The 20372-nt window shown below is 57.7% G+C and overlaps 1 protein-coding gene across 11 annotated transcripts; it reads left to right on the forward strand.

The window, feature by feature from the left end:
- The first annotated feature begins 80 nt into the window (after positions 1–80).
- Arhgef16 (Rho guanine nucleotide exchange factor 16) lies at positions 81–20238 on the forward strand. Of its 11 annotated transcripts, none has more exons than XM_060378954.1 (18): positions 81–212; positions 6658–6765; positions 6959–7102; positions 7213–7353; positions 8090–8694; positions 10993–11038; positions 11903–12072; positions 13408–13464; positions 13911–14071; positions 16177–16329; positions 16423–16552; positions 16950–17024; positions 17182–17274; positions 17626–17777; positions 18076–18264; positions 18743–18816; positions 19207–19308; positions 19720–20238. In XM_060378954.1, the coding sequence occupies exons 5-18, from the start codon at positions 8110–8112 to the stop codon at positions 19857–19859; spliced, it is 2127 nt and encodes a 708-aa protein (XP_060234937.1). In that variant the 5' UTR covers positions 81–212; positions 6658–6765; positions 6959–7102; positions 7213–7353; positions 8090–8109; the 3' UTR covers positions 19860–20238. The 11 variants fall into 11 exon arrangements, with proteins under 11 accessions (XP_060234937.1, XP_060234938.1, XP_021510984.1 ...); XM_060378951.1 differs by lacking the exon at positions 81–212 and adding an exon at positions 279–448; XM_060378952.1 differs by lacking the exon at positions 81–212 and adding an exon at positions 279–448 and having other exon boundaries at positions 7246–7353.
- The last annotated feature ends 134 nt before the right edge of the window (positions 20239–20372 follow it).

Raw genomic sequence — 20372 nt, forward strand, 5'->3', positions numbered from 1 at the left:
GGCCGGGCGGCGGCGGTGCAGCAGGTGCCCAGGGCTCGCCCCGCCCTCCGGCCGCGCAGCCACCGGCGGAGCCCACCTGGCCCGGGCCCCGCCCGCCCGCTCGCCCGCCCGCCGCGCAGGAAGTGGAGAGGGCGGGACCGGCCGGACGCGGGGCGCGGAGAGCCAGCGGCGCTGCAGGCTGCGCCGGCCCGGCTGCCCCTCGGCGCGCACAGGTGAGTCTGGGGCCGCCCCCTGGGGCGCTCGGAGCGTCTCCGCCCCTTCCGACTCCGGCGACCGCGGGTCGCGCCCCGCCCTCGCGCTGAACTTCAGGCCGGGGACTCGGAGCTTAGCTGCCCTGAGCCGCAATTCGAGGGACACTTTGCAGCCGACGGGGTTAGACCATGGGACGCAGAGACTCCTGGGAAGTCCTGGGAGCGTGGAAGTGACTCTTCCGGGAGCTGGAAAGACGGTCTGTTTAGATGCGCTCCAAGAATGAGGGACTTGACCCCCCTCGTGCCCTTTCCCCGCTTTGCTAGCCTTGGTGGGTAGCCCTCCAGCCGAGCTCCACAGTGCCTTCCAGTGGGAGGGGACTGCTCCGGAAAGCAGCGGGTGCCACTTACAGGCTGGACAGTGGGCACCTGGCCCCACCCTCTGCCTTGGACCCCATATCTGTAAATCAGGAGCGGGGATATATTTTGAGGTTGAGCTCGAAAGACGTACCTGGGCACCCGGGGCAGGGATCTGAGTTGATGAAGGGTTGGTGGCCTCCACATCATTGGAGGCCAGACGGGCGCTGATAGCCTCTACAGTGGACGCTTGGGTGTGTTGGTCACTTGAGTGACCAGCTGCGGGGTCCCAGGTACCGTGTGTGGGTCAGTTCGTGACATTATCCTGGCATGCCCAGATACCCGTGGCTTCCTGCCCAGGTGTGTGTGTGTGTGGACACTGGCTTGAAAGTTGCCATGTGTGAATTCAGCCAAGCTGCCGGCGTATCTTTCAGAGCGCGTTTATTCGGTCTGCTGCTGCTGTGTTCTCTTCTGGGGACCAACACCGTCGGCCCATGCTCTCAGGATGCACATGGCCCAGAGGGAACCGAACCCTTTGCCCATGAGGTCTCAGCACTGCCTGGTGGAGGGAAGGGCTCTGGGCTTCCTTGAAAATAATAATAAGGGTTCAGTCACCCTGAGAACAAGATGGGGAGAGCTAGGTAGATGTTCCCTGCTGCCGCCCTCCTCAAGCATCTGAAGTCAGACATCCCCCCTTTAGATTTACTTATTTTACGGGTTTAAATGTTTTGTCTGTATGTATGTATGGGCACCACAGGTGTTCCTTGTGCCTGGAAGTCAGAGAAGGCCATTGGATTCCCTGGGGTCAGAGTTACAGTTATGAGCCACATGTGGGTGCTGGGACTTGAACCCGACCTGGGAGGGCAGCTGGTACTCTTTTCTGTTGAGGGGCTGGTTGGGGTTCCCACGCTTGTTTGTGGAAGACAGACACAGGTCTGCTGCAGGGAAAGGGATGGTCACATTTCCGTTTGGCCTCTTGGCCTGGAGGTTTTGGTTTTGGTTTCCAGGTCGGTCCTGGCGTTGGCTGTCACTATGTGACATAATGTTCAGGTGACTGTCCCTCTGTAGCACCGTGAGTCCAGAATCCAGTCATCCGCATCCAGTTCCTGGTTTGAGAACAACCATCTAGGTCAAGATGGGGCCTCAGAGCTTGGCTCCTCCCCTTGTGCTCTGGCTGGCAGGGGCTTGACCCGGGCGGGTCACATTCCCTCTGTCCCCGCTGCTTCTTACTTCCAGCAAGGGAAGACACTCACTCTGGGGCCAGAAGTTGGGGCACAGGGTGCTGAGAGAGCCGGCAAGGGGGTACCTTCTGTGGGCCTGTTTTTCAGCTGGCGAACTGGGGTGGCCTGGCCCCAGGTTCCCATCAGGTCAGGACTCTACCTCCCTAACCCACGCTCCTTTAGGGATGCTGCTTGGGCTTATGTGAAAGGGGAGTGGAGAGTGATGGGGGGTGTCCTGGGCTAAGACTGGATGTGCCAGGTGGGGGAAGGGTGACTACCTAAGACCCGCTGTCCCCACCTCAGTTCCAGGAGCATTTGCTCCAGTCGGCTGGTACAGGCTGCTTTGTGCTCTGAGGAGCCTAGGCTCGGCCACAGAATGCCAATTGGTATGACCAGCAGTGTCTTGAGAGGTTACAGACTATCTCCAGGTGGGCAGAACAGCTCTCAGCTGAGATCCTCTGAGCTCAGGATTCTGCCCCCACACACCCACACACACTTGGAACTAGCTGGTGGGTATTAGAAGCAAATTTTGTATGTGACTCCATGTCCAGCTCAGGCAGGCAGAATCACCTAAGCAAAAGGCCACCACCGTGGGTTGGCTGAGGCCGATCCCTGCCAGGTAGAGATGGCCCCACCTCAGCTGGTGATGGAGGCCTCCATCAGGGCAGAAACTCAGGCTCGAGTGCTTTGGGTTCCTGTGACCAGCTGTAACAGGCTCAGACTAGGAAGAAATCAGGCTTAGGGAGCTAGAAGGCAGTACAGTATGGATACCTGCAAGACTTGTAGGAAGCTGAAGGGGTGAGGGAGCCGAGGACCACACCCCAGTGGTCCTCTGAGGTCTCACTGACTCTGCGTGGGACCCTGCTCCATGACTCTGCTACTCCTGTGCTCCCGGTTTGTTCCCACTGAGGTTTGTTTAGTGGTAAAGAGAATGCAGGCTAAGGCCTCAACCACAGGAGGCCATTTCCAGCCCACTCTGAGCAGGAACTGATAGGACTCGCCCCCACTGTTGCATATGGGACTGCTGAGTGGCTCTGACTCATTTTCTGCTCATTTTAATGAGAACCCCTGGGCAAATTGGTTCTCACAGAGTACCAGAGCTTCTTCAGTGAGACGCGAGGTGGGGCCAGGACAGAGAAGGTGCCAGCACCAGTTTGAGACCTGAGCCCTGGTGTTTGTGGAAACAAGAGAAATTAATCATCCCTGCATCCCAAAGGCCCAGACCTAGGGAGACAGTGGCCAGGCACCCAATTAGAGGTCCTCTACGTGGCGTCTTTGGTGATGCTTCCATGCTCCCTGCCCAGAGAGCCTGGGGTGCCTGAGACAGGGAGAAGACACCCCCCCCGCCCGCCCACGTGGAGTCTGCGTGGCCTCACACCAACTCTCAGAAGTGCCCCTGGTGGATGGCATGGCTGGTAGTGACCTGCAGGCCACTACCCCTGTGCTGCCAGGGTCGTGGTGAACCAAACAAGTGCCAGAAGTCAGCCAGTCTGGAGGAAAGGCTTCCCCACGGAGACATGGGCTGGAGTGGGCGAGCCTGTGCTCCTGGACCCCATGGGCCTGCCAGCAGCAGCAGAAGCTAAAGCAGCTTTTGAAAGTTTCATGTCTGAGAGATGGAGGCTGAGTGGCCGGTAGCTGCCCAGGAGACACCGGTGTCTCACACGTGTGTGTGTGTGTGTGTGTGTGTGTGTGTGTGTGTGTATGTGTGTGTGTGTGAGAGAGAGAGAGAGAGATTCTTACTGTCTAATAGATGATGTTGCATCTGTGAGACAACAGGACGCTGGCAATGAAGAGCAGTGAGGGTGCCAGGGAGCCCTTTGTGGGGGCACAGAAATGACAAAAGGCCGATGGCAGCATTGGAAGAAGGTTCAGTGGAGGCAGCTCCAGGGGAAAGACAAAGATGTAAGAAAAGTAAAGGGGGAAAGTAAGAAACTAGAAATTTCAGAGGGCTTTGGTCTTCATTAGTGCATGTCTGGAAAGGAAAAATAGTGTAAGGAATTAAATAGTCAGGCCCAGAGCCCCAGGAGGAGCACAAATTCAAAGGCTGCCTGGCTGCAGAGTGAGTTCAAAGTTAAGCTAGGCAATCTAGCAAGACCCCATCTCAGCAAAACATCCTAACAAGGTAAGGGGCTGAGGATATAGCTCGGTGGTGTAGCAGTTTTCTGATGTGGGTCCCAGGGTTGTCTCCCAGTAGGGGTGAGGAGAGGAAAGGAAATTATTCAAGAAATAATATTAAACCACGTGTAGACACAGGCATAAAAAAATAGACACAGCTGTTTGAAAGTCTACCTGGTGCCTGGCTCAGTGAGCAAGTGTGGGGCCCGAACCTTCTACGGGGCTGGCGTAGGGTTGGGAGAAGTTCAGGTCACAGTCTGAGGAAGAGAAGTCCAAAGAGTACTAAGAGGCTGTAACAGCAGCAAGAAGTGAAAAGGATGCTTCCAGATTCTAGAGGAAGATTGTCACCAATGGGAAGCCCAAACCTGAGGAGAGAAAGCAGTCTGGCAGTCCAAAACCCAAGTCCTGCCAGGCTTGATGGCACACCTTTAATCCAGCATCCAGGAGGGAGAGACAGGCAGATCTCTTGAGTTTGAGGCCAGCCTGGTCTAGTATAGAGTTCAGGCCAGCCAGGGCTACACAGTGAGACCTTATCTCAAAAAAAAATAATAATAAAATAAAGTAATACATAAAAGATCTGTGCCTGGAGAGATGGCCCAGCAGTTAAGAGCACTTGTTCTTGCAGAGGACCTGGGTTTGGTTTGGGATCCTAGCACCAACATGGTGGCTTACAACCCTCTTTAACTTTAGTTCCAGAGGATCTGAGCCCCTCTTGAGACCTCTGCAGGCACCAAGAGTGCCTGTGATGTTCGTGCACGCATGCAGGCATACGTGCATACATATTCATACATGCAAACACTCCTACACCTAAGACAAGTAAATATTTTTAAAAAAAGGTTTAAAGACATTAAAAATCTGCCCTCAACCCCTTCCTGAGACAGTGCCTTGAGTTTGGTTAGCCCTTGTGGCCCAAGGATAGCTGGAGCCTAGCCTAAGGAACACCCTCGCCCGCCCATCTGCCCTGGGCGAGGAAAGAGGGTGCCTGGCAAGACCCAGAAGTGGCCCCTGCACAGAGGGGCATTGAGAAGCAAAACTGGACAGGTGGGAGGGAAAGTAACAGGGGAGCTGGCTGTGAAGGAGTGGAAATGATTAACAAAGGCAGGTCACTGAGCGTGGAGCCCTGTGGCTATGCTATGTATGGCTGGCAGCCCAGGTCCCCTCCAGAGAGTGGCTGGCATTCACAGAGCTGTGTGGGGACGGGCCAGCGTCAGGATGTGTCCAGTAGGCCTGTCAGCGCTGTTTGGCAGGACAGGTATCTATAGCCCTCAGCCCTGCTCTCTGGGGTCCCAGGCAGGTTGTTTGCCAGGCCTCTGAGTGTAGTGCCAGGCTCGGAACAAAAGCCACGCCACGCCGCCCCGGATTCCCTTTGGGCACCTTCTAGCCCTGCAATGGACTTTGCCCTCTGCTGAAGGAGGCCACCGCCTGCCAGGGGCCATGTTGTCCTACAAGCCTGAGCTTAGGAGAGATGGATGTTTGTTGGAAGGAGGCAAGCTAATGATGCTGGGCCCTTCTGTGTGATCTGTTCCCGTGACATGATCACTGCAAAGGAAGAAGTCTGTCCTGGGACATCAGAAGTCAGTTAAACCAACTTCTCCAGGCCTCTGTAAACCAGACCCATTAACATGAGCGCAGTCCTACCCTACACCACACGTGTGTGACAGATGCCAGCTCCTTGTGGGAGGCCTGGTGTGACTGTTATCTTCCTCAGCCACAGTGTGGAATGTCCTTAGGAATGCACCCTCCCTTGCTCACAGGGCCCCAGGCTGCAGCCTGCCCCTCCCTGGGGCCAGTGAGGTTCAGCTGCACTCAGCTTCTTTGGATAATTTAGTCAAGAGAGTTTACCCTAGGAGAGCCTAGGGCTTCAGGGGGTGAGCTGGGGTCTAGCCAGCTTCCTGGGTACCTTATGGGTGTTCAAGCAGTGTGGATTCATATTAGCAGTGTGGCCAGGCCTACCCTGTCCCCTTCAGGAGGGACTGCTGGCACCATCCTGGGGTCTGAAATGGGTGGGATGAGTAGGAGGGAGCTGTGACCTGCCTGGAGGCCAGCATCATCGGATCCTCAGGCCCTGAACCATCCAAGCAGCCTTAGTCCCTGCCCTCTCTCTGGTAACTGTATGGGTAGCTGGTCCGGCTCAGTCTGGCTCTGTCAGGCAGAGCAGATAGGTACCACACCCTGGGATGCGATCCTGGACAGGGCAGATGACAAGGGGGCATTGTGGCCCCATGCTGAGCCTAAAGTCCCCCCTTTGGGAGTAGAGAGATGGAGCCTCGTTTAACCAACTGAAACTCAAACTTCCTCCTTGCAAGGCTCTTTCTTATCAACTGGTTGGTTTTTTTTTTTGTTGTTGTTGTTTGTTTTTGATGAGATAATCTCACTGTGTATGTGACTCAGGCTGGCCTTGAACTCAAAGCCTCCTGTCCCAGCCTCTTTGGTGCTTCCACAGCCCTCTTAGGCTCATGTCATTTCAACCCATAGAGTTCTGAGCATATAAAAGGTTTTCTCTATGTTGACTCCTTTGTTTCTAGGGAAAAAAATACAGGGAACATATTTGCAGAAGGATGTTTCCCCTCTTTACATTAGGGTCCTGCAAAGTGCTGGCTTCCTTATCACTGAGGGGTGAGATGCCAGGAATGGTGTTTGGTTCACGAAAGCCTTCGCTGCTGCTTTAGGACCCCTGCAGCCAGTCAGGAGTGTTTTCATGGATTTTGCAGGCCATTGAGGAGCCTATTAGGGCATCCTCGGATGAGGGCATTGTTCTTACTGAGCCCATTTTGCAGATTTGGAATTAAAACCGAGAGGCAGCACCTTTAATCATTGAGGACAGCAGGTTTCCAGCAGGGCGGCTCCACGCCGGAAGTGTGGAGGACCCCCCCCCCAATCACGAGGTAAGTGGTGGCACCGTGGAAAGGTGGCCCTCAGCACATTGGCCTGTGTTGCCTCCAGATAAGCATGTACTGAGGCTCCTGCTAGGTCTGTGTCAGAGCTCTGTTCACCTCAGTCTCTGGGTCACAGGCTCATGGGATTCCCTACCCAGGAGGGATACTTGTTCCTTCCAGTCACATCTCTCCTATTTGCCAGAGCCAACCTTAGGACCATGCTGCACCCAAGGGCACAGAAAATGCCAGTGCTGAAGAAAGAAATGGGACCTTTTGGAAAGCACTGCTCAGGGCTGTCTACTATTGCCCGAGTGGTAGATGGGCCAGGGTGGCAGGACAGGGCCAGGTCAGTACTGAGGAAGAAGGAGTCGGAGGCAGGCTCGGGGAGCATGAGCTGCTGGGATGGACGGGTGGCTTGGCTGAAGAGCAGCATTGGTAATGGCTGTCACTGGGCAGTGCGCAGCATTGGTAATGGCTGTCACTGGGCAGTGCGTCCCCACGGCTGACTCAGGCTGAAGCTACTGCTGCCATCACGCTTCACTGTGACCCGGGCAACTCCCAAGCTGACCCCTAACTTCAGAACCACGGAAAGAGCAGGTGTGTATTGGAGAGTGCTGTGAGGAAAGGTTTTGTGGCCAGCCTTGGCACTGTGGAGAACACGCTTGGCCAGGAGAAGGGGCAGCAGCCAGCTAGCAGCATCCTAGCTCTGCTGTCTCTGTTGTGGACTGAGCAGAAGGCCTTGGGCAGCTAGTGTCTTCTCCTTCCACCCTCCATCCTGCTGGCTCCTTGTCATGTTGTCAGGGTCAGACATTTGAGGCATGTCCCCAGGAGGTCCCTGGGCCTCTGGCTAGCCCATCCCCTTAGCAAGAATGCAGAGCCAGGCAGGGCCACAGTCACTGCCACAGCGGTTGCAGTCTCTAGAAACCATAATTGTTCCCACGAAAAACCCACACAGTACCCCGGCATCAGTAAGGGCCTAACCAGGATTCTAGTCCTGGCCTCTGGGCCCAGCCACAGACCTGCCCTTATCTGCACCCTGTCCAGGACCTAGTAGTTGGGTCAGAGGAATCAGGGTAGTCCTTGAGGCACAGTCCAGCCATAGACTGTTCCCACCAGGCCCCTCATCTCAGAATAGCTGCCTGCCTGAGGCACGGAGCCTCCATCCTGAGATAAGCCCAGACGCCAGCTTCCCAGGTGAGGGCCCTGGTGACCAGCCACAGCCAGCCCTGCTCCCCTTGTCATTGCCAGGGAACTGTTAGGCAATAACTGGACAGCAGGGAGGCTATATACAGGCAGCCCTTCTGAGCCTCTCACGTCTTGCTTCTCTCTCTAGGCCTCCTCTGCACCTCCAGCATGTCCCAGAGACATTCTGACAGCTCTTTGGATGAGAAACTACTGGAATATCGCTTCCATGCTGAGCTGCGGCTCGACGCCAATGGGAACCCTGTGCCGGGGCTGCCCATGGTCCGGAGCTCCTTGAGAGCCAGAACCAATGCTGCCTTTGAGCCTGAAGCCTCAGAACCCCTACAGCTGCCTCCAGGAGATGAGGAGTCACATTCCATCGTCCTCAGCACACAGAGCCCTGCGGCCCTCAAGATGGGCACCCAGCAGCTCATCCCTAAGAGTCTGGCTGTGGCCAGCAAGGCCAAGAACAAGTCCCCGGCCCGCCACCAGAGCTTTGGGGCAGCCGTGCTCAGCAAGGAGGCCGCAAGGCGGGATCCCCGGCTCCTCACAGCCCCCGGCTTCTCCTTGGATGACATAGATGTGGACACTGGCGCAAGTCTGAAGAGAAACCTGAGGAACCAGTCCTACAGGGCGGCCATGAAAGGCCTGGGGTCAACTGGCAGCAAGGGGGACCCAGTCCAGCTCGGTCCCAGGCTCCAGGCCCTCGCTGAGGAGACCGCTCAGCCCCCTCCCCGGTGCCCAGCCAAAAACAAGGTAGGGGCCTGCTGTGACAGCACTGTTGCTAGGGGCTCAAGAGTTCACAGGCAGGGAGCCCGCCTGGTCCCGTGTCTCCCTCGTCTGCATCATGCCTGGCAGCTGTCACTGGCCATTCTACTCTAGTTGAATCTATCCACATCTCATGGCTGTGGCTGGAAGAGGTTGGATCAGGCCCAGGAAGTAGGGGCTCTTCTCCATCCAAACTTCCACCCAGAGTAGACAGCACAGGGAAGCAGCCACTCTTGAGCCAAAGCATGGAGCCAGTCTCTCTGATGACACTCCAGCAGTGGCAGGCTCAGGCTGCCAGAGGGACAAGGAGGGACAGTGGGTAGCCCTTACCACCTGTCCCCCTGCCCTGATCTCCTGCCTGCCCTGGGGGGAGGGGCTGGGTGTAGCCCCAGCTGATCAGAAGAGCAGACTGGTGTCCTAGCTCTGTGAGTCTCCAGCCACAGCAGGAAGGCCGTGATCAGGTAGTGGCCTCTCCTTCCACCCTCCATCCTGTGTCTGGGCCACATGGGGAAATCTGTGTTTCACAGCCATTCATGGCAGCTGCTTCCCAGGATATAGGGCTGGGGCCTTCTGGGCCTCTGCCAGGTGCTTCTCAGATTTGCTTAGGGGCACCCCAGGCACAGGGCTCGGCAATCTTCCAAGAAGGCCTGGGATGGGCCTTTGTGGCTTTGTCGCTGCTCACAGATTCCTGGCACTTCTGAGCTTCACTTTCCCCATATAAGAGATAGCCACCATCCAGCTGTAGCATACTCCAGAGATGAATATATGCCCTGTGTTGCCTAGAGCTGACACAGTGTCATGGGAAGAGCATGTCTAGAGATGTACACAGCGTCATGGGAAGAGCATGCCTAGAGCTGACACAGTGTCATGAGAAGAGCATGTCTAGAGATGTACACAGCGTCATGGGAAGAGCATGTCTAGAGATTGTACACAGCGTCATGGGAAGAGCATGCCTAGAGCTGACACAGTGTCATGGGAAGAGCATGCATAGAGCTGTATGCAGCATCACAGAAAAAGCATGTCTAGAGCTGTACAAAGCATCATGGGAAAAACATGCCTAGAGTTGTGCACAGAGTCATGGGAAGAACATGCCTAGAGCTGTATGCAGCATCATGGGAAGAACATACCGAGAGCTGTACACAGTGTGGTGGGATGAACATGCATAGAGCTGTATACAGCATCATGGGAAGAACATGTTTGCTTGGGCGTTGGCTCCCTAGACCCTGAACCACAGTTTGGCTTTGGGAGAAGCAGACACCTGTCAGAATGGTAGCCACCAGCACGCAGTATGGGCACCGCAAGCTTCCGTGCAGGCCAGTGGTGGCCAAGGCCAGGCCTCCATGCCTACAGTGCCAGCCACTGTCCTTCATCATGGTTCCCATGCCACATCTACCTGAGGTGCCTGGGCCTCAGGAGCTGCATCCTTGCCAGCACTTCCCCAGAAGCAGGGCTGCCAAGGTCTCACTCATTCCTCTACTCCACAGTGAGTGCCGTCCCGAGCACATTCCTGAGTTCCTGTTGCATGTGTCATGCGGGGCACCAAGCTGTGGCTGCCCCTGGGCAGAGAGGGTACTGAGGGGGCATCGAGGGCTGGCAGGTTAAGGTGCAGGAGGCACTAAGAGCCTCCTTGGTGAGGGGACCTATGGTCTCAGGGCCAGGGGGCCGAAAGTAGAGCCTGGGGAAGGATTTGGAATGGAAGAGGTGAGGGAGTTAGGGTAGGTGAAAAGGACCTAGGCCAGCTGGATGGCCACGCTTTCCCAACCTGTAAGGGGAGTTTTCAGGCCCCAGCTGGTTCTAAGGAACCGGAAGCAACCAGCCTTTCTTTCCTGGAACCGGCATCCCTGAGAAAACCTGGTGTTCTGGCCAAGGAGTGGGACAGTGTGGACATGCCAGTGCAGACTGAGGATCCCCCAGAGCTCTGCCCTTGGTTTCCTCTGCAGTCCCCTCCCCAACCAGTGCCAGGGCCAGACTAACCAGCGGCATTCTGCCCACCTCGGCTCTTCTCCAGACCCCTCTTCATTCCCACCATGCCCCACTGTCTAGGTAACACCTCTTAACTGGTTCCCCTAGGCAGCCTTCCTGGGCTGGAGCAGGCCCCTGCTCTGAGCCCCAACTTTTCCCTTTCCTGGTCTCTCCTGTGTGAGGCTAGCACTTGATGAGCATCCTGGAGTCAGCAAAGCCCCTCCCACCAGGCATCTCTACAGTCTCTGGGCTGCCATAGCAACAGAGAGGAAGCCGACCCATCCCTCTCCACTGATTGCTGGGGTTTCTGTTTCTTGTCTGCAGAAAACTCTGGGACGGAAGCGTGCGCACAAGGGCTCCTTCAAGGATGGTGAGTGGCTCGGGGGAAGCTGAGGGCTGAGTGCGGTCAGGAAGGGGTCTCAGTAGGGCCAGCCTGGATACTGTGCGGCCTGAGATAATGAGGTCAGCCTGGGCAGGACACAGCACAGATCCCAGTCTGTGTGACTATGTGGCTTAGAATTCCCTTGGACTCCCAACTCTGTGGCCCAAGGACAGGAGACAGACCAGCCCCACATTATCTTGAACATCCAGTGGGACCCAGGTTGGATCATAAAGATACCAGGCCCCCAGAGAGGCAGATGCTCACCTCTGCTCTCTGTGTGGACTCTCCCTGGTGTGAAGAGAGCCTGCTGGGAACCACAGCGCATGAGAACGTAGCCAGTGTTCTGTCTGCCTGGTCCCACTGAGGCTTAGAAGTTTAGAAGCTCCAAGACACGGTGTCTCCAGTAAGAATGTCCTCCCTCCTGGCCATGTCAGCTCTATGGGTAGCCACAGGCCAGAACACAGGATCCAAGCCCCTGCGAAATCTCTGGGAGATGCCCTGTGCGGAGCAATAGCACTGATCCGGGTCTCAGGTGCAGGTGATGGTAGCTGCTTCATGGGCCCACAGATGCCTTCCACTGGGTTGGCCCATGCCAGGCCGGGCCCCACCTGAGTGCCCAGCCCCCCTCACCCAGACCGAGCGCAGCTGGCCACACACAGCTCCGCTTGGCCCGCTTGGCCTGACCTGGAGTGCCACATTCTGCACTGGGCTGCTACCCAGGCAGTCCTCCACCGCTGTAGGACGCAGCGGGGCACAGCAGAGCCTGCATGTTTTTGAGAGCTTTGTGGGGCCATTGGGAGGGCCAGGCCACCACCAAACCCTCCTGCAGACCAGTGGCTCTCCTCCCCCCAGACCCCCAGTTATACCAGGAGATCCGGGAGCGGGGTCTGAACACCAGTCATGAGTCTGATGATGACATCCTGGATGAGCCCTCCAGCCCAGGGGGACCTCAGAGAGCAGACACCACCATTGTGGTCAAGAGCTACCGGCCCGCCCAGCTCACCTGGAGCCAGCTCCCAGAGGTAAGAGTCCCACACCATCCTGAATGCCTAAGGGGACCCAGGGAGACCCCATGGCCTTCCCTTCCCCAGCTGTGGTGGTGCAGGCCCCTACAGGGAGTTCAAACAGTTTCCCGGGCCACTGGATACAGTCTGCCTGTGGGGCTAGCTGGGCTCCTTGGGGACATCACTGGAATGGGCACTAAGAGCGTCTGTCTTCCTGTGATTGGAGCTCTGCTCTGTGACCCAAAAGGGCATTGTGAGTGCCAGGAGCCCTTTCCTAGGATCCTCATCTCATTAGGGCAGGAAAGGTCCACAAAGAAGCAGGTAGAGGAGAGCAGCGTCCCACTCTCCCGACACTTCCCACGTTTGAAAATGGGGTCCTGTCCAGGCTGTGAGGGGTCAGTCAAAAGCACGGTAGGATGGCGGATCCAGTGCATGGGGGACTCACATGAGGGACGGGGCTGGCTGCTGTTAGAGGCACATGACCCTGCCCTCTTGGGTGTGGTAGGCTGTGGGGATGGTACACCAGCCTTTCCTATATTTCAGTACAGTGGAGCTTCTCGCTTGCTTCCTGTGGGGGGGGTGAGAGATTCCCCCCCTCCCCTGTGAGAGAGTCTACAGTGGGACCCCAGCTGGGGAGGGTCCAGCCCAGGGCTGCAGCCAGGCAGGCTCCGCTTCATAAGTAGCGATGTCCGGAAGTACACATTTATTATCCTGCTGAAGGCTAGCAGCTGGGGGGAGGTAATCCCCCCCAACTGGGATGGGGCCCGCACCCTGCACCCCATAACTTTGCCCGGTATTTAGGGCCTGGCCTGGCCCAGCTTGGAAAGCTGCAGGGGCTCGTGCACCGTCGACAGTGCTGCCCAGCCGTGGGTAGGAGGGCACACACCAAGGCCAAGCACCGTGGCAGCCAGCCTGCCCTGACACGTTCTGTAGCGACAGGTGTGGGGAGCCACACTAAGGCAGCCTGGGCTCCCAAAGGGGTGAAGAGTGCAGGTGATAAGAGCCTGTGCCTTTCCTGGCAGGACTGACTCAGCTGCCAGGTGTTGTCTGACTAACTCTCTCTCTCTCTCTCTGACACACACACACACACACACTTCCTCTGGACTCCCTGTCCATCTTCCTGGCCTTGTCCAGGGCTCTAGAGATGGAGTAGCATCATCCCGGGAGGTTTCCATGGAGAGGAAGATAAGCTGAGGAGACATGACAGCTGAAGTCTTCTGATGATGGCAGCTCTGCTGAGGCTCCTGCCTCCTCCAGGCTGCTCTGTACTCCTGGTCTGGGGGATGGAAGTGAGGGCCTGGCTCTGTCTGTGGGGCCTGAGACCCATAGCTCTGTGGGCTGCACTCTCCCTAGGTGCTGGAGTCGGGTGTCCTGGACTCACTGTCGATGGAGGAACGCAAGAGACAGGAGGTAAGGACGGGATGTGCTGAGCTGGCTACAGCCCAAGCTGTCTCACACGGTACGCTGGGAGTTAGAATAGGAGCCACAGTGATGCCCTCCCCTCCCCTGCCCTACTGGCCACCTCATGGGCCAGGTGCAGTGATGGCTAAAGACTGAGCCCCTCAAGCAGCGTCAGGGAGGGGCCCGCCTTCGCCTCCTCAGGCAGGGACCGGAGTACTGGCCAGAGACTAACATGGCTCAGAAGTAGAATGTTTGCTGCCAGGTGTGACCCTGTGCTCCATAGTCTCCTGAAAACAAAGTTCTGGCCGCCCTCGGGCAGCTTGAGCTGATGAGCCAGCCACATGGGGCTGTGGACTCAGCTGTGTGGTGGCCATGACAGCCCTGTGATGGATCCCTCCCTCCCTCCCTCCCTCCCAGACACGTTCTGTCATTCTGAGCACCGTCTTCTCATGCAGGCCATCTTCGAGATCCTCACGTCTGAGTTCTCCTATCTGCACAGCCTAAACATCCTGGTGACAGAGTTCCTGCAGTCCCAGGAGCTGAGGGCCACCATGACACAGACAGAACACCATCACCTCTTCTCCAACATCTTGGACGTGCTGGCGGCCAGTCAGAAGTGAGTGCCCTGTCCTTCCACAGCTATGTCCCCCTGAGCCCCAAGGATGCCACTTCACCTTACCTCCAGGAAGTCCTCACTGGTGATCTCCAGAAAGCTCTGGGTGGGCCCTGAATTGCATCTGTGGAGGAAGCTTGGAGCAGCCACTGGCTTGAGATAGACCATAACAACCTGTAAGAGCCCTTGAGAGCTGGCGGTGGGGATACCATGGCAGGGGGCGCCCCAGACTCTCAGAAAAGGGAAAGTGCTGCTCTTGTGTCCAGCCCTGTACTGCCAGTGGCCGTCTCGCCTCAGCCCTGGGCATCAGCAGTGCCCATGGTGCACTCACCCAGCCCTCTGGCAGCCTCGAGTTGCAGCCCCGGTCATGTTCTACCCAGCAGTGTCTGGTGGCCTAGCTGGGCTCTGGTTGCAGGGCCGAGGATCAGAGGAGATGCCAGGCGTACAGCTGCAGGCTTATGAGGGCATGTGTCTGTGTGTGTGCTTTGTGCATGCTACCAGGGGCATCTCATCCCAGCACTAGGCATATTGCTGTCCTGAGTTTGCTCATCCCTGTATAGTGCATACATCATTGGCCCCAGTCATGTGTGTGGGGTCAGCCCTTGCTACTGCTGCACTTTGATCCAGGAGACCCTGAGACTCCCTGTCCCTTTAGCCTCGATTTCACTATTTAATGAGGCTGGTGCCTTCTCCTGGGCCTCAGTGGGTTCAAAGAAGAGTAAGGGCTAGCTGCCAGTCTGGGCCCTCCAAACAGGATGCTGGTTCCGCTTGTCAGGATGAGCCTGGCCCTCACCGAGCACACTGAGAGGCTGCTGTTATGGGTGACCCCTCAGCAAGTTTCAGAGTGGTGTAGACAGAGAACAGAGGACTGACTGCCGTATCCCTGGAGACAGGGCCTTCCAGTAAGAGATTCGGTGGCTGGCTGTGGGAACTACCTACTCCTGGCTTCTCGGAGGTGGGGGGGTATCCTGGGAAGTGACCTCTCATTCAGGCAGACTCCTGCCCCCAGTGTGGTCCCACGGTGCTGTGCAGCCTCTAATCGCCCAGCATGGCCGTTGCTGTCCTGGGTGGGGCTCTCTAGCCTCCTCCCTAACCATTCACAGTGGTCTCTTCTGAGAACTGGTACTATTTGGGGCCACTAGGGGGAAGCTGGGCCTCCCAGACCTTTCCAGGAAACCCTAGGAATTACACAGAGTGGCCTGGCCTACCTGGTGGGCCTACATCCTCAGGCCACCTGAGGGCGGCCTCAGCTCATCCATGGGGCCATGTGCTTCTGAGCCTCTCTGCCAGTTAGATGGCTTCCCAAGCGCCAGTGGCTCTCAGAGTGTGCTTGCTTATAGGAAATGAGGCCCCTGTGGGCAGAGGGTCTGTCAGGAGCCGAGGGCGCATCCCATGCCTACATCCAAGCTGGGAAGGCTCTCCTCTCAGCTGCCTGAGGTAGGGCCTAGAGAGGTGGCCGCTGGCCCCACACAGCAGGTGGCCAAGGCCTGGAGAACCCTGGGCCAATCCCTGACGGCGTTTGCTCAGTTTGTCATCATCCTGCCTGGGTCACTGAAGGTCAGAGGCTGTCGAGGGCCGAGGCCTCCTCACTTGTCCTGTATGGGCTGAACTCCATGCTTGCAAGGAGCTTGGCTGGCAGAATCACCTCAGTTTGAAGACCCATCCCTAGAGAGAGGTGGCTGTTCCTGGTCCCTTGGGGCCCTCCTGTGCATCAGAGAGCTACTGCATCTCTGTCCTTGAGCTCACACCCAGAGACAGACATGGGGCCGGGTGTCACAATGGCCGTGTGGGGAGTGGATCTGTCAGGGGCCCAGACAGCCTGAGGTATACATGGAGACTCAGCCCCGCAGCTGAAGCATACAGTGAGGCCCCCACAAAATGGAGTGCAGTCAAGGCACCTCCACAACTGTTCCCCGTGAACGTGGATAGTCTGTGAAGCCTTGCACGGAAATGTGGCCCAGCCTACACAGGTTCTGCCCTACCCATTGGGAGAGCCGCCTGTGTGAGTGTTTTTGTCTGTATCACGTGTCTGTGGAGGTGTGTGCACCCCCCCCCCCCCCGGAACTGAGCCTTCTCTTCCCCAACCACACCCCACTCCAATGCTGCAGGTTCTTTGAGGCCCTGGAGCAGCGGCACAAGGCGCAGGTGTGTGTGGAGGACATCAGCGACATCTTGGAGGACCATGCTGAGAACCACTTCCTCCCTTACGTGGCCTACTGCTCTAACGAGGTCTACCAGCAGCGCACCCTGCAGAAGCTGTCGTGAGTGGGGCTCCGAGCTCCCAGCCCACCCCACGCAGTCCCCCCTGCCCAGCCGCTTCCCAAAGCCCAGGTGACGGAGTGTCCCTGTTGCAGGAGCAGCAACACAGCCTTCCGGGAGGTGCTGAGGGACATCGAGAAACGACCCGCATGTGGGGGCCTGCCCATGATCTCCTTCCTGATTCTCCCCATGCAGAGGGTGACCAGGCTGCCACTCCTGACAGACGTGAGTATCCTTGGGGCTTGGGTGTGGCCGTTGCCAGGGGAACCCCTGGAGGCCCTGGAGTTATCTCTCCAGCCTCTTTCTTCACCTCATACATCTGTAATTGGGATAATTGCGGTGCGCATAAGACGGTGTGATTAATCTTGATCACTTTGTGGTCTGTAACCTGATACTGTAGCCTGTAGACACACGTTTAGGCACATTCACCCTCCGCCTGGCAAAAACAGCGCCTCTGGGTCCGACGCTGCTACTCCCCGGGTGGGCAGTAGCAGCTCTCCTTTCCACCTGCCGTTTGTGGTCTGTAGACACACCGGTGGGCCCCTCTCACACTTTCCAAGTCTGCCCCATGCCGGGGCCCCTGGGAGGGGCTCCCGTGCTTCCCAGCTGCTCTGTCCCGCAGACACTCTGCCTGAAGACGCAGGGCCATCCTGAACGGTATAAAGCCGCCAGCCGTGCCCTGAAGGCCATCAGCAAGGTGAGGCAGCTTCTGCCCCAGCCCATTTAACAGGAGGGACCCCCGGTGGGGAGCCGGTGGGTGTACTGATGGGAACAGGGGCCAGATCCAGGCCACTGTCGCCTGGAGTGGAACACCCAGAGTCACGCCTGTGGTATCTCTGCCAATGACTCCGCAGCTGGTGAAGCAGTGCAATGAGGGGGCCCACAGAATGGAGCGCACAGAGCAGATGTACACACTCCACATGCAGCTGGACTTCAGTAAGGTCAAGGTAGGTGCTGTGCCCCCCACCCTACTCTGGGGTCACCGGCTGGAGCAAGCGGCCTCTGGGGACACCTGCCTGGGAGGGATGGCTAGGCCTGTTGGTCTCCCCAGGCCTCGGTTTCCCACACGGAAACGGAGACGTCAAGGCCGCTCCAGGACCATCCCCTACCCAGCTCATGCAGAACATTCCACAAGCACCCAGAAAATCAGGGCTGGCAGAGGCTGTCCTGCAGCCTTCTGTAAGGCTCAGGCGTTCTCCATGCGGTCCTGATGGCCCGGCATGCTCAGGGAGGCAGGGACTGTCCCTACCACCCCCTTTGCTGTGGGCCAGCTCGTCCATCTGTTCTCTCTGCCCCAGTCCCTCCCGCTCACCTCCTCCTCTCGCTGGCTGCTGAAGCGTGGAGAGCTCTTCCTCTTGGAGGAATCCAGCATCTTTAGGAAGATTGCCAGCCGGCCCACATGCTACCTGTTCCTGTTCAGTGATGTCCTGGTTGTCACCAAGAAGAAGAGGTGGGCACTGGGCTGCTGGTGCCAGGCTAGAGAGCAGCTTGGTGAGGGGGATGAACCTGACCCCGCTGACCTTGGCATTTAGTGCTGCATTCACCTCACTTGGCATCACCTCACTGATCGGGGGTGACCCACGCCTCTATAGAATTGGGTCTCAGCTCAGTGCAGGCTGGGGTTTCCCTCTGTGGCCACGGAAGCTCCTGGAAGCTCTGTCTCCAGGTCCAGAGGACTAGTCTGAGGAGCTCTCTTGTGGCCAGCTGACCGTGGCAGAAGGGGCCCTGACGATTCTGTGTCCCCACAGTGAGGAAAGCTACCTGGTCCAAGACTACGCCCAGCTAGACCACGTGCAGGTCAGGAAGCTGGAGCCCTCAGAGTCCTCGCTGCCAGGAGGCAGCAGCCGCAGCTCCTCCGTGCCCCACCCCTTCCAAGTGACCCTGCTCCGCAACAGTGAGGGCCGCCAGGAGCAGATACTGCTGTCCTCTGACTCAGCGTAAGATGTGGGCCACTGTGGAGGGGGCACTGTGCAAGCAGGAGCCCCGTGAGGAAGGATGTGCCTAGCTGTTTGAGAGCCTGCGAGTCAGTGCCAGGCAGGGACATGAGCAAACACAGCCTGCGGGCACACCAGATGAATGGCTATAGTGCCCCCTAGCCAGGGAGGGAGCGCCAAGGAGAAGAAGGGATGGGTGTGGATGGGAGTGATGGGAGCTTCACCACTGTCAAGGTGGCATTTAGGTCAAAACCCCAAGGGAGGGAGGGAATGAGGCAACGAACACGGGGATGGGTGCTCAGTCAGCTCAGCTGTGCAAAGGTCCTGAGGCAGAATCCTCGCATTGGGCAACAAGGTCAAAGTCGGGCTGAAGGACAGCGAACCTCAGGATGGCAGGGCAGCAGTCAGCAAACATAGAACAGGGGCTCATGGACTGTAAAGAGGGAAGCAGGGCCTCAGCTATACGCCCTGTGGCCCACAGGAGTGACCGAGCCCGCTGGATCACAGCACTCACCTACAAGGAGAGACGGTGGCACGGCCTCGCCAACAAAGGTGGTGAGTATATGTGTGTGTGTGGGGGGGGGGGGTTACAGGGTCACACTGGGCTCCAGCTGGTTTGTCTGGATCTTACACCACACCACGGCCTCCGAGGGGCACCTCACTTGGCAGCTGGACCTTGGCCTGCTGTATGTGCTTGTGCCTGTGTCCACGTAGCCTCAGCTTAAGCGGATTGATCCTTAAGAGGCCTGCCGTCCTGGGAACAGAACAGGCTGGGCCGCCACTATCACTTTGGCCCTGAATGGTCTTGGGAGAAGTCTGTCTGCAGCTGTCTGTCCTGCACCCCTGGAAGGCCAGGCTTCCCAGGGACAGCTGGTGTCAGGCATGTGTGGGAGAGAAGTGCTGCCCGGGCGCCCTCTTGGCCTAGCTCTCCCTCTTTGCCCCCAGAACTGCCCCAGGTGGAGGTCACCAAGGCATACTTTGCCAAGCAGGCTGATGAGATCACACTGCAGCAGGCTGACGTCGTCTTGGTCCTGCAAGAGGAGGATGGTGAGTGTGGGTGGGCAGGGGCCTGAGTGGGTGCCAGCCCGACTACTGGGGTGCAGCAACCAGCACTGGCTCAGCCCGCCTCGGCCCCCTAAGAGCTTCCTCAAAGGGAGGACTGTAGTACTAGAATCACGGGGTCAGAGTGAGTTCATCACTCAGGGCCCTGAGTGAAGCAAATGGGTGCTCCCCACGCAGTGGTCCCAGCATAAGGTCATGCTGGTGTGGTGGGAGCAGCCCCTTACCGCTCAGTGATGGACTCCTGGGAGGCCAGGAGCCCACGTTGCCCTGAGCAAGGCCTCCTTGGCTGGCTCTCTCCCTCCCCCCTCCTCCCAGGAATGGTCGGTTAGTCACCCACGCTCTAGAACCCTCCGGAGCAGAGGTGGAGAGGACAGAGCCCCTCTCATCTGCATGCAGGCTGGCTCCATGGCGAGAGGCTTCGCGATGGGGAGACAGGCTGGTTTCCCGAGAGCTTTGCTCACACCATCACCAGCCGTGTGGCCGTAGAAGGCAACGTGCGCAGGATGGAGCGCCTACGGGTGGAGACGGATGTGTAGCTGGACAGCGCAGCCAGCAGTGGCGGACACAGCCTCAGTCCTCCGACCAGCAGGTGGTCCTGCCTGCCTCCAAGGAATGAAGGGGCTTGTCCCGGGATGCAGCTCCGTGCCTGGGCCTTCCCACAGCCTCGTGGCTGAAGGCAGCGCACCGAATGTCCCTAGATTCCACTGCTCCAGGGACCTGCGTTCTAGGAGGAGCTCAGCCTGGCCTCTCTCTGGCCCCAAGGCCTCAGGCTAATAGTATGTAAAGCAGGACTGCTGCCTTCATTGAAGGCTACATAGGGTCACCTCCCAGATGCACCCCTCCTTCCCATATTCTGGTAGAAGGTGACTGGAGGAGCCAGCAGGGATTTCAGTAACATTAAAGTATTTCTTTAAAGCCTGGGTTTACATCTGAGCTTACGCCATTGCCACTTGGCTCAGTGAAATCCCGAGGTATGACAGGTGTGTGGAAACCAGCCTCCATCTGTCACCAGGGAGCCAGGGGGTCACAACAAGGCTCTGCTTGTGTGG

Source organism: Meriones unguiculatus, chromosome 3 (assembly GCF_030254825.1).
Source record: "Meriones unguiculatus strain TT.TT164.6M chromosome 3, Bangor_MerUng_6.1, whole genome shotgun sequence".
Lineage (NCBI taxonomy): Eukaryota > Metazoa > Chordata > Mammalia > Rodentia > Muridae > Meriones > Meriones unguiculatus.

What these genes read in the sequence shown, in the direction of transcription:
- Arhgef16 (XM_060378954.1), top strand. Translation starts at nt 8,110, where the DNA reads ATGTCCCAGAGACATTCTGACAGCTCTTTGGATGAGAAACTACTGGAA. An exon ending in CCCTGAAGGCCATCAGCAAG is followed by an intron (nt 17,025 to 17,181) that starts GTGAGGCAGCTT and finishes ATGACTCCGCAG; the next exon opens with CTGGTGAAGCAGTGCAATGA. An exon ending in GTTGTCACCAAGAAGAAGAG is followed by an intron (nt 17,778 to 18,075) that starts GTGGGCACTGGG and finishes GTGTCCCCACAG; the next exon opens with TGAGGAAAGCTACCTGGTCC.